The sequence below is a fragment of the Centroberyx affinis genome, unplaced genomic scaffold, assembly GCF_046629955.1.
Source record: "Centroberyx affinis isolate AG114_WGS23_722 - 3 ecotype Tasmania unplaced genomic scaffold, CSIRO-AGI_Caff_v1 ptg000319l_1, whole genome shotgun sequence".
NCBI lineage: Eukaryota > Metazoa > Chordata > Actinopteri > Beryciformes > Berycidae > Centroberyx > Centroberyx affinis.
Window position 1 is genome coordinate 57,817 of NW_027278995.1, and position 12,490 is coordinate 70,306.

Here is a 12,490-nt window from a genome sequence, read left to right on the forward strand (position 1 = left end):
CCAGGCGGACAGCAGCGGTACAGCACCAATCCTGCTTAAGTTTCGGTTTCCAATCGTCAGAGATCAGAAATGGGAGTAAACCTGAAGCCAGTCAGTCTGTTGTTTTGGAGGAAGTGGAGGGCAACCGATGCAAGACCCTCAACATGACGGAGTCCGCGGTAATGAAATTCATCTGCGCCAATCAAGGATCAATCAACATTGATGAACTGGTGTTTATCGGCTGTTTTGGAGATTCCCAGGATGTGAGGGAGATTATCTCGAACCGGGAGAAGTTTGCTTTGTGTTCCTCCGGCGGGGAGCAGAAGGTGGTGGCCAAGACAGAAGTGCGACTGTGTAAAGCCAAAGACTGTCAGGGATGCAGCAGTTTACATCTGTGTAGAAGGTTCCTGCTGGGATCCTGTCAGTTCAGTCAGACGAGGTGAGTTACTGCCTGCTGGAGTTATTGGTTCCTATTAATAAAGCCTGTTAGGCCTACAGTGTGTCATAATGGTGACAAGCCCTAACCTGGGCCTGCTCTGCCTGTTTGTAGTTAATGTTGGGCAGGTATCTCTACGAAACAGAAATCCCCTTATATCCTTTCATTTTCATTAATTTACATTAATTCACCCCTTAATTCATGTAAAATCCCCTTAAAATGAATTAAGGGAGTTATTAATGGAGGAGATCCCATCGAAACCTCCTTAACACTCCTTAATCTTGACTCCTTATTTTCTAATTTAATGTACTTTTCCAGACATTCCACTACCCTGTAAACCTGCACAAAAGGCATGAAAAATCCCTTAATTTCTAGTGTCTCTGTGAATCAACCTACAAATAAAAAACCCAAATAACATGTTATTTTTCATAAATAATAATTAATGTTTGTGTAATGGAGAAATTAAGGACATTTCAAGTTTGGTTTCACAGTGTAAGGCCTGTGTCCTTTAGCTGTTCATAGGGTTAAATTCACTTTTTCAAGTTTATTTATTTCTACAGCCCTTTATCAAGCCTGTCTCAAAGGACTGTACAGATTAACTCTAACCAACAAGGTAGCTCACAGTTCAGGTTTAAACCATAGAACAGAATGATATAGGACAAACACCAGGAAGAGCACAAGACACACAAAAACAGATTTTATATAATAACATAACAGCCGACCTATTCTATATACCTACCGGCTCCACCAGCCTTAGACCCTCAATGCATACAAGGAAAAACTCCCAAGAAAAAAAACTACATAAAAAAACATACAGCGATTAAAGGTGTTTAATGAAGACGTGAACTTATTATTTGTTATTTGCTTGAGTGATTTCATTTAAAGATACATTATTTTCAAACATCCATCTGTTTTCAAAAGACAGCGGGCAGAGGGGCAGGACTGTTTAAAAATCTTTATAATTTGTCTGTAAATTTTGTATTTAGTTTTTATTTATGCGTCCTGGTGCAGCATGAAGCCACCATTACAGACGCACTGTTTTCCAGGAAGTAAAAGTAATGTGTTCAATATGGTGCGTTCATGTGCTGGTGGGAAAGTCCGACATCCGGGATTTCCAAGTCGGCTGCTAAACAGCATTGCATTCACATGCTATTTTGTCATTTTTAATCTTTACTTATGTAGTGCTTTTCAAAACAAAGTTACAAAGTGCTTCACAGTGAGTTATGATGGTTAGTCTAGTGAACGAGGAACATGTAACACTATCCTATCTTTCCTGCTGTGTCATAACTTGGTCTCAGGCAAGTTATACAACTATGCAACCACTTCATAACAGAAGGTACTGGACAAAAAATCCAATTCCTATCATCATTTCAGTATTATCAAGAAGTATAATCTATTATACATTTGAACATTTTCTGTTTATGGCTAATGTCTGTTTACTATACAAGATCTTCCATGGCCTTGCCCCACCACCACTTAAACAAGTTGTAACACATTCTAACACTGGTACAATATCAACAAGATCCTCCGCAAGAGGAGACTGTTATGTAAAATTTCGGTCCACAAAGTTTAGCAGGACAGCTTTCTCAGTTAAAGCATCCAAGCTGTGGAACACCTTGCCGACTAGTACCAGAGAGTGCGGTACGTTTAGGAACTTTAAATTTTATATCCAGCTATATCTGGCACAATATATTTATTGAGCATTGTCCCTGTCAACTAAACACATAAAAAAACAAAAGTGCATGTGTATAGAAGTGTTTTCTTACTGCTGACTGAAACAAAACATGATTTTTCCACGACATTGAGAAGGTTGAAGGTTATCATTGTATCATGGGTAGCATAATTTTCTCTGACTTTCTAACTTTATCCAAGTTTGAAAGGTGTTTATATGGAATTTCCAAGTAGCATGTCAATACATTGTCAGTACATGTATTTGCAAAATGTCTTTAAGAACATTATTCTTATCCCGAGGCATAGAACATTTTAAATGTTGAGTAATGTGGGGCCTTTAATTTTAGGAGAGGATGCCGCTTCTCCCATGACCTGAAGTCTGCGCATAATATGAAGATACTGAGAGAGCATGAGCTGGAGGATCTGGACCTGAAGGAGCTGTGCACACTGCTGCTGCAGAACGACAACTTCTTCCTGCCTCCTGTAAGTACCAGACTGGAAAGAGGATCAAGAGGGAGGGGGGATTTGAAAACCGATTGAGTGATTGATCGGGTAATGAGTGATCTCACATAGCCAAACCGCCAGCTCAAACAGATTTGGCTGGGGTGAAGCCTGGCGCTGGTGTGGGAGTTTGAAACATTACATTACATTACGTCATTTAGTAGACATTTTTATCCAAAGCGACTTACAATAAGTACATTTTGTCAACAGTAGGCTATATGGGCGATATTCACAATGTAATATCACAACAAATTTTTCAAGTATGATTATTTTTTCTACTATCCGTTTCTGGGGGATATTCAATATCAAGGGAAATGTTGCAATATTCAAGAAATAATATTGAATATCAGCCCAAGCCTAGTCAACAGTAGTGAAACGTACTGTATATCACAGTCTTCATCAGCTAAGCCTTTTAATAGGAATAAGTAGCATTTGTCGAATCATAGTTTTTGGGGTTTTTTTTAAGAGTAGAAGGGGAAGAAGACTGTTGCATGATAGGTTAGTTCAAGTGGGGTCCAGGTGTAACCTGAAGAGATGTGTCTTCAGTTTCTGGCGAAAGATGGGTAATGATTCAGCCATTCTGACAGAAGGAGGAGCTCGTTCCACCATTGTGATGGCAAGGATGAGAAGCACCGCGACTGGGGTTTGGAACCTGACCAGCGATTGTAGATGAGGAGGGACAGTCTGATGTACTTCTCTGTAGGCCCGTACCAGTGTCTTTATTTGATGCAGAGATGGGAAGCCAGTGAAGTGACCAGAAGAGGGGAGTGACGTGGTAGAATTTTGGTTGGTTGAACACCAGACGAGCTGCAGCGTTGTACATACGCTGTAAAGGTCTGATGGCAGAGGGACGCTCGGCCAAAAGAGTGTTGGAGTTGTCTAGGTGGGAGATGACAAGAGCCTGGACCAGGAGTTGTGCTGCTTCCCTCGTAAGGAACGGGCGTAGTTTTGCAGATGTTGTAGAGGGAGAACCTATAGGAGCGGGCTGTTGCTGCAGTGTAGGCAGAGCAGGACAGCTGGTTGTCCAGGATCACCCCAAGGTTCTTGGTAGTCTGTGAGGGCAACACAGTGGTGTTCTCAATGGTGATGGAGAGGTCTGTGAGAGAGCAATCTTTCTCTGGGAGAAAGAGTAGCTCCGTCTTGTCAAGATTGAGCTTGAGGTGGTGCACAGACATCCAAGCACAGATGTCTTTAAGACATGCGGACATGCGCCCATTAATTTGTGTTTCTGAAGGGGGGAAGGAGAGGTAGTTGAGTGTCATCAGCATAACAGTGATAGGAGAAGCCATGAGAGGAGATCACATGGCCAAAGGATTTAGTATACAGAGAGGACCCAGGATTTAGCCCAGGACAGACGAGTGGGATGAAGCCTTGGCAGTGTGAATAGCCTCCGTGACAGCAAGGAGAGCAGTCTCGGTAGAGTGAGAAGCCTTGAAACCGGATTGAAGAGGGTCCAGGAGGTCATTCTGGGACAGAGAGAGAGAGAGTTGGTTGGAAACTGCTCACTCAAGGGTTTTGGATAGCTGATGTCATCCACCTTCTCAGCAAAGTAGGTGACAAAATCATCAGCTGAGAGGGAAGAGGGAAACCGCATTCTCCCACAGTCCCACTGGAAACAGCAATCTTGGTTTGTTTTTCTGTTTCCATTGTTAGCTTAGCTACAACGCTAGCTACTTTGCAGAGTAAATCTAAGTTAAAATACAAACTCTTTGGGTAAATTAAACAAGCAAGATAAAAATGGATGAAAATTTTGTGGGGCTAACAGCTGCTGTGTGTCGTTTAAATCTCGCCTTTGTAAAGTTTTATTTCGCTAGCTGTCTGTATCAACTTCCTTCTTGTCCCTACAACACTAAACAAGTGAGCAGCAGTGCCAGGCTCCACCCATAGCTCCGCCCTAGTGAAATTTGACTGTTTTGAATGATGATCATAGCCCACAGTGTTGCCACTCTTTCCTAACCAACTATTGGGTTTAAATTTCTCCAGACCTCTGTTGTTTGAGCTGGAGGTCTGACTATGAAGATTATATTGCTTCTAACCACCTTTTTTCCCATTCTTATCTGTCTTTTAGATATGCTACAATTACAACAACGGTGATGGGCCGTACGGCCGGTGTCAGGACGGTGACGGCTGCACCAGGCTCCACATCTGTGAGAGACACCTGAAGGGAGCCTGTTCCTGCCCCAGGGCTCATGATTTTTATGATCCGCAGCCGATGAAAACCCTGCAGGGTAGAGGCGTGCCCGACCACCTCATTCACTCCATGAAGTCTGTTTATATGAACATACAGGCTTTGAGGAGCCGTGACAACAGGGGCAACAAGGGCAACCATCAAGCCACAGCTGCTAGCAGCGATGACGCACTGAACAGAGGACAAAGACCCAAGAACAGCTCAGAGTTTGCTAAAGGTAAACCCAGTAAGACCGTTTTGAAAGCTTCTATGGTAGATCCATCTTGGGTGCTAAGCACTCATTGCTGTGGTGTTTTTGCATTGCACTTCCTAGAGATCACCTGTCAAACAGTTTCGGCAGTACTGTGATGTCTTTTTCTTGGATTTTTCTGTTAATGCAGCGTGAGTTTCTGCAGGTGGCTCATGTTGTATTTTTGTTTGTTTCCATTAGATAAAACTGAGATATGCTTGTACTTCATCAAGGGACACTGTATACATGGTGGTGAGTTAATTATAGATAATACATCTTAGCTAGTTTTATGAGAAATAATTATTCTTTTTTACACAAACCGTACTACTGATACATTTGGTCATAAACTCTCCTCAGAGAGGTGTTTTAAAGCCCATGAGAAGCTGCCGTACAGATGGCAGGTCAGACAGGGACAACAGTGGACCGCTCTGCCTGACAACGAGGAGATCGAGAAGGACTACTGTGATCCTAAAAAGACATACAGGTATACTCTGCTGGCATTCACTGAGATTAGGGTTCAACTGATATGGGTATTTGAAGGCTGATAGTGATAGTTTTGGATTGAAGCTGGCGATTTTTAGTGATATTAAATATCTTTAAAAAAAAAATCTTTAATGTTCCCCTCGGGATTTTCTTCTTGTCAGGAAAAGCCACAGATGACATTGACAGGCCAATATCCGATTTCAATTAAAAGGCCATACCAGCTTGATATTTCCACAAACCAATACAGTCTAACTTTAATGCCAATAGATTAAGCAATTTTAAAGGGAATTTTTCTCTGGAATAAAGGGAATTTCAAATTTGATTCCGTTTCATCATTTTAATCTTATTAACATCTAGTGAATTCTCTTGCACAGGGTTCTCGGACACCCAAATAGTTCTTGTGCATACTATAATTGGGATCTAAAAAGTCTCATGAGTTAAATTACAGCCACCAAACTATTTCCCATTTTGCACTGGAACCCCCTGGAGCTCCCTCAAGGGCCTCTGGGAGTCTTTGAGAACCACTATTCCAGTAGAAATGTTATTTGATGCAACGTTTCTTGCTCCCTTTTCTGCAGTAGTCGCGGCCAAACTGTATGTTTCGACTCGATTACCTGTGGACTGAACAAAGTACGGCGACTCTCCACTGCTTCGTCTGTACTCCATCCGACCTTCGTTCTCACCACCGAATGGGTTTGGTACTGGGAGGATGAGTCTGGAAACTGGAACCAGTATGCTTCAGCTGTGAGTCAACCACCATCAGAGTCACTTTATTGGCTGATTCAAAATAATGTAAAGGAATTTGTCTTGGAACAGCTCACACAGTGACATGAGGAAATACCATAAAACATGACCCAGGGACAACAGGAATTCGCATTCAATATCAGAATGTCAAATTCAAATTTAGTTCAGATACAATCTCTGCTGGCACTAATCTCTGTCTGTACCTCTCATCTGGCTGCAGATTGGTCAGTTGCTCTTCCAGTTGTCTCCAGAGGTAAAAATGGGCTTTACTTGCTTTATTTGACCTGCGTTGCAGACCGGTGGACGCCAAGCAGCAAACATGAGCAGTGGAGAACTGGAGCAGAAGTTCCTGAACGATGAGAAGGATGTGGTGGAGTTCAAAGCCGGTTCGCAGACGTATTCACTCAGTTTCCAGGGTAAGCAAGGATTCAAATATTCAAATTACCTGTTACCTTACCTTATTAAAGTATTTTCTGATGACGTAATCATAATAACATGCCTTCATTTTCAGACATGATACAAACAAATAAGCAGTATGGCACTAAGAAGGTGGTGAGAAGACGGCCTGTGTTTGTCTCCTCAGCTGACGCCCAAACAAGTAAATTTAGGTACTGCTGATGACTCCTGACAGGTCAAATGCACTGCGTACATTTGCCTATGTATTTTTTAACAGCTTAACAAAACATGTTTATTGAATATTTAGAGTTTTCTAAATTGACAAAATGTTAACATTTTTGAAAAGTGGACGCTTTTTTTTTTTATAAATCACCTTACAGTAAAATGAGTATGTACATTTGTAGTAGGAGATGGAAGCGCTAACCCTGGCAGTGCTAATGCCTTGCTCATCAATTTCCCTTCTGTCTGCAGAAAGCCTGTGGGTAATCAATCAAATTTCAAAGCTGTACCAGCACACTGGGACAAGACACAGATTCCTGAAACAGGATTCAAGGTAACACTTTAAATAACTGTACCTCCAAACTGCAACTTAGTAAGAAAAGCCACCTTTGGATTCCTAAACGGTATTCACTGCCGCTGTTAAGTCTCCCCCTCCCCTCCCTTAGGGGATCCTACCAATGTTGATGAGTCTCTCTGCTGTTTCAGACCTGCTTAGATTGTTGTTCACTGCATAGTGTTTTTAAATGTGAGGTTGAATTTCTGCACATTTATCTTCCGCTACTCATAAGATGCCCATAACTCCACTAAATATCCTGCTGACAGGCAACTCTGTCACTCTGAAGCCACAATCCATCAATGCAAACTGAGAATTGTCTACTTTATCAATAGAAATAGCTTCCATACTCCTTTCAGGCACTAATATTGATAACTGACAGCAAATTGTTTTCCCTGAGTTTGCATTGGAGCTGATGGGCATAAACTTACTTTTGATTTCTATCTTGTATAAACCTTGCACCATCCAGCAAACCAGCCGCCAGTCACATTTGAATGAATATTAAATATTAAACGGACTTCACCTCACATTACAGCAACAAAGCCATGCAATCGGAAATGGATTCTAGACAGTGTTGCGGGGGATTGAGCAAGAAAGAGACGTTTTTTGCAGCGTACCGTCCGTTCTGTTTCTTATTAGCTGGTGTTGTTTGAACAATCTTACACTACCCATGCTCCTATATTTGTTAAGATAGACATTTTATGCAGTGTATGGGAAAATATAATAACTGTCCTCCTCTGTGTTGTGTGTCTCTTCCAGCGAGTCTCCCTCCAAAGCTCCTCAGCGGAGTATCAGGGGATTGAAAGCCTGTTTCGTAACACCATGAGAGGCTTTGACATTGTCCAGATAGAGAGGATTCAGAACAAAGCACTGTGGGAAGTCTTTGAGTGGTACGTCTTTAAAACCAAAATACTATATGTCAAAATGTCATTTTCACCTGGCTTGAATGGATAGAACGGTCATTCCCATTCAAATCAACATTCCAGGATGGTTCCAGCAGCGGACATTTTTATGTGAACCGTTATAAAACTAAAACTAACTATAAACTGAATTACAGCAGCATTGACTTGAGTTTTGACAGTTTGTTAACATACACATGTGCACAGTTCTGAAGCAAGTGTGACAGACTTTACAGCCTTAATGACCAGACTTGAGTTGTCAGTAAGGGAGAAAAGAAAAAAACGCACACCTATGTTGTTGAGGTGCTGGCTTACAGGGCATAAACGTCAAAAGAAAGACTTGAGTTGTCACCATAACACTTAAAATTCCATAATCGCCATTTTATGCTGTACTAGCCAAATCTAACTGTTTGGTTAGCTAGCTAAGGTTTCAGGTTAACTCAAGCTACAACTCAGGAGTGTTTTTGGAGTAGAGACTAGGGCTAAGACAGTTTACTGTGTCACCTACATTTGGAAACAAATTCACCTTATCACACTATTCACTTTTACTGAGAACGTTGCTGAATGGATCTACAGCCTGCACACCACAGGCTTTTCTCTGTTTCTACCCTGTTGTAGACATTATTTGTGAGCCAGTTCTCCAGTGGACATCCGTGATGGAACCAGATGTAATTGCTAGGAAAATTGTGATGTAACTGAAAAGTCTCTGCTGCTAACTGTACCAGTTTATTGGGCTCTTTAGGTTTCTAATTCTTCTTCTTTCTGATTAATAGGCAAAAGGATCGGATGAATAAGAACAACAGTGGGCGAAATGTGACGGAAAGAAAACTTTTCCATGGCACAGACTCTAAACATGTAGACGCCATCTGTCTGGACAACTTTGACTGGAGAATCTGTGGGACTCATGGAACCGCCTTCGGGAAAGGTGAGTTGAACAAATATGTTTCTCGTACTTATTGTGTTTGTAATAAATAATGTGCAGTTGTGCTGTTTCATATAAGTCATAAATTAATACATTTCTAAGTAATTAATTTAACTCTGAGAGAATGGAAAGCCAACACATTCAATCTGTTTGCATATAATGCCGATCTTAACAAGATATCTAGTAGGGCTGGGCGATAATTCAATATTATCGTTTATCGTCTTTCAGTCGAATCATATCGTGATGATATGAAGATATTTTGATATCGTGACACACATTTCTGCTGTCTGAATTGATGATGACAAGCAAATTTTACTTAAAAACTCATAAAATGAGGTATGGTAGGAAGGAATAATTTGAATATTTCTGTTTTGTTTGACATCACACCTAACATTACCATTCGGTTCAATGAGATGAACATTAATGTGATTATTTAACGTGATTTTGCATACATTAACTATATCGTGATATATATTGATATCGAGAAAAATCCTTAAGATTATCATGATATTGATTTCAACCATATCGCCCAGCCCTAATATCTAGTCTCATACTCAATCTTCAAATCTTGTTTATCTCAAATTAAGCGACAGTTTTGCCAGTGAGGTAATTATGCTTTTCCAATGTGGTTTAAGTTAATTTAGGGATTTATAGTAGAATAAGGCTGATCATTCCAGTAGTATCCAGACAGCGACATTTAAGTAAATTCGCGAAAAAAGTTGATTTGCATTGGAAACAAGTGGAATTATCTCACCTGAAAAATATTTTCATTTATTTTAAGGAAAATGAATATTTTTTGCAGAGCAGGGGTCCCTAGCACAATAAAAAATAGTGAAAAATATTATTTATCCCACTAAAATTTTAGAATGACAGAATGTAGAAGAATATGACTACTTTGATCAAAGTTTTTTACTCGACTCCATTCTCATCATGTGAGCAGTTTGAATACTTTTCGAAGATGGATATTGTTTGCAGTGTGTAACATGGAAGGTGAGTACTGCTTGGTGACAATATTAAGGATGAACAGATTTTAGAGCAAATTAGGGGACTTTTTTTTACTTGTGATTGCGTGCTTGATTAATTCTATTTAAAATAAGAAAAGAGAGGGCATAGATGGAAATTTGGGGACATTTCCGGGGACAGTGCCAGTCGGGTACAAAGCACCAAATCCAGGCACTGTCCAGGCAAAACGGGGACGTCTGGTCACCCTAAACAGAACAATCTCTCTCTTTCTCTCTCTAATCTCAGGGAGTTACTTTGCCCGGGATGCCAAGTACTCCCACAGCTACGCCGGCCAGTCCAACGTCAAATCCATGTTCATCTCGCGGGTCCTGGTGGGCGACTTCACTCGAGGATCCTCCGACTACCTCCGCCCTCCCTCCAAGGACGGCGGGGACACGCGCTTCTACGACAGCTGTGTGGACGACGTCAGAGATCCCTCCATCTTTGTCGTGTTCGAGAAGCACCAGATCTACCCCGAGTACCTGCTCCAGTACAAGGAGAAGACCTCAAACGCCTTCCATCAGTACTATGGCGCATCATCAGTACCAGCACCTGCACCGGCACCGGTTCGCTCAACTAGAGCACCGGTTTACACTCCTTTCACACAATATACCCCACCTAGCGCACCAGTTTCTTCGTCAAGCCGGAGTACAAATAACGAATCCAGCTGTGTCATTGCTTAAGGTTGGATGTGAAGTGAGGTCACGTGTTTGATGATAGATCGTGATGGAAAGTGTGTAGTAATGGGAAGCATGTCAGATTCTGTTAATTAGCAACATTTACCAAGTGCAATATGACATTTGACTGGGCTTAAAAATGTAAAAAAAAAAAAAAAAATTATATTTGACATGGCAAAGGAAAGTGTCACTTAAAACACTAATTTCCATTGTGGTTGTTAATGGAAGATAAAATAACTCATGCAGACCCTTACAGACAAAATAAAAAACAATAAAAACAACCGAATATAAATACAGTACAATACAATAAATTTAAAAAAAAGATTCCCACAAAGAGGACCACAATGGAAATAAGTTATTTTTTAACTTTATTGTGTTATCCTCGACATTTTCTTTTAAATGAATATGTATTTGTTGCAGTGTGTGACATTTTATATATATTTGTTTTTGATATGTCTAATAAATCAAATCAAATCAAAATCAAATCAAATCAAAAATTGCTGACAATTTATCACCATGGCTGGCAGAGTAATGACTAAATCATGGCTAGCTGTGGTTTACATCAGTTACAGCACAAGAATGTATATGTTCAGTCAGTTTGCTTGGTTGAAACCTATTTTAAATTGGAAATGAATTACAGTTTCTCAGGAACGATGTGTAATTCATTGTTGATCTAAAGTTCTTAGTCTGCTCAGGAAATTTTGTACATCACTGCTGTATAATTATTCATATTCAATAATTGTAATCAAGAATACATCATATTCAGTTGTTATTTGTCATAGATTCTGCCTCACAGCTCTCTGACCAGCAGAGGGCGACAACACACTAAAATGAATTTGTAAATAGTGAAGTTTTGATGAAGTTATGCCTTTTCTATTTCTTTGCATAACAAAATTCAGAATATATAATTAATATACTATTTTGTAAGTCCCAATTAAAGTTTTGAGTGTTGAAGTGGTTAATCGTCTCTTTGCAACATGCAGATTCCACTGTAACTGAAGATTCTGCCTCCTTGTTCCACTGTTTACAAACACTTCTCAAGCTTTACTGCTTCAAAGTTAATTTAATATTTATGTTTGCCGCAGACAGAAGCACAGACAGTTATTTTGAGAGTCACATACACAAAGCTAGAGGTTTATTGGTTTAATTCTTTTATTGGGAAAAGTTTCAGTTCTTTCCTTAATTTCATCACTTTCTCCCCGATATGTCAGCATCAGTTGCTGAGTGTTCAGTGTATCAGATAATATATTCTTACTACAGATAACTTAAATAACAGTTTCATCATTCGTTTTGAGATTCCATGTAGCTGTGCTTCCAAATCTCTGTCTCTTTTTAAATGAATTAGAAATGCCACCAGCAGTCAGGTTGAGCCAATATGGCTGCCGCCTCTTCCTCTGACATCCACACAGGGGTGCCATTGTCGGTGTCGTTCCATTTGGTAACGATTTCTCCTCGTCTCCTCGCCTCGCGTCTCTTACTCGACTCCTCGGTCAAAGGTCACGGAGGAATCGAGGAGATGTGAGGAGGCGAGTGAACTTGGCTTGTCAGTTGGAACATCCTCACATGCGCCATATTGAACGGAGGTGTGAAGCGTTGCGTTGAGGCTCCTCCCGCGCAGGATGACAGCTGTCTAAATTATTTAAGGCTCATGTTTTATCCACATAAAAACGTTAACAAAGTTCAGATTAATGTTTAATTCATCTAAATTATGCCAGCCTCTGATGAGCCTTGTCTACCTCATGAAGGTAGAACACACTACAAAATCCCAAAGCCTAAAAAGCGTCCCGTTTCCTGATTTGTTTTTATTCAG

At 40.5% G+C, this 12,490-nt stretch overlaps 1 protein-coding gene across 2 annotated transcripts; it reads left to right on the plus strand.

Annotated features, from left to right (window-relative positions):
* Positions 1-107: 107 nt before the first annotated feature.
* On the plus strand, positions 108-10,877 carry LOC139640980 (protein mono-ADP-ribosyltransferase PARP12-like). Of its 2 annotated transcripts, none has more exons than XM_071515184.1 (12): positions 108-418; positions 2,434-2,569; positions 4,656-4,992; positions 5,206-5,256; positions 5,362-5,488; positions 6,066-6,231; positions 6,527-6,647; positions 6,743-6,839; positions 7,099-7,180; positions 7,940-8,070; positions 8,853-9,004; positions 10,250-10,877. In XM_071515184.1, the coding sequence occupies exons 1-12, from the start codon at positions 144-146 to the stop codon at positions 10,684-10,686; spliced, it is 2,112 nt and encodes a 703-aa protein (XP_071371285.1). In that variant the 5' UTR covers positions 108-143; the 3' UTR covers positions 10,687-10,877. The 2 variants fall into 2 exon arrangements, with proteins under 2 accessions (XP_071371285.1, XP_071371286.1); XM_071515185.1 differs by having other exon boundaries at positions 6,069-6,231.
* The last annotated feature ends 1,613 nt before the right edge of the window (positions 10,878-12,490 follow it).

Coding starts and splice junctions, on each gene's coding strand:
- LOC139640980 (XM_071515184.1), top strand. CDS start 144: ATGACGGAGTCCGCGGTAATGAAATTCATCTGCGCCAATCAAGGATCA. Junction 6,232..6,526: donor GGAACCAGTATGCTTCAGCT/GTGAGTCAACCA, acceptor CCTGCGTTGCAG/ACCGGTGGACGCCAAGCAGC. Junction 8,071..8,852: donor CTGTGGGAAGTCTTTGAGTG/GTACGTCTTTAA, acceptor TCTGATTAATAG/GCAAAAGGATCGGATGAATA.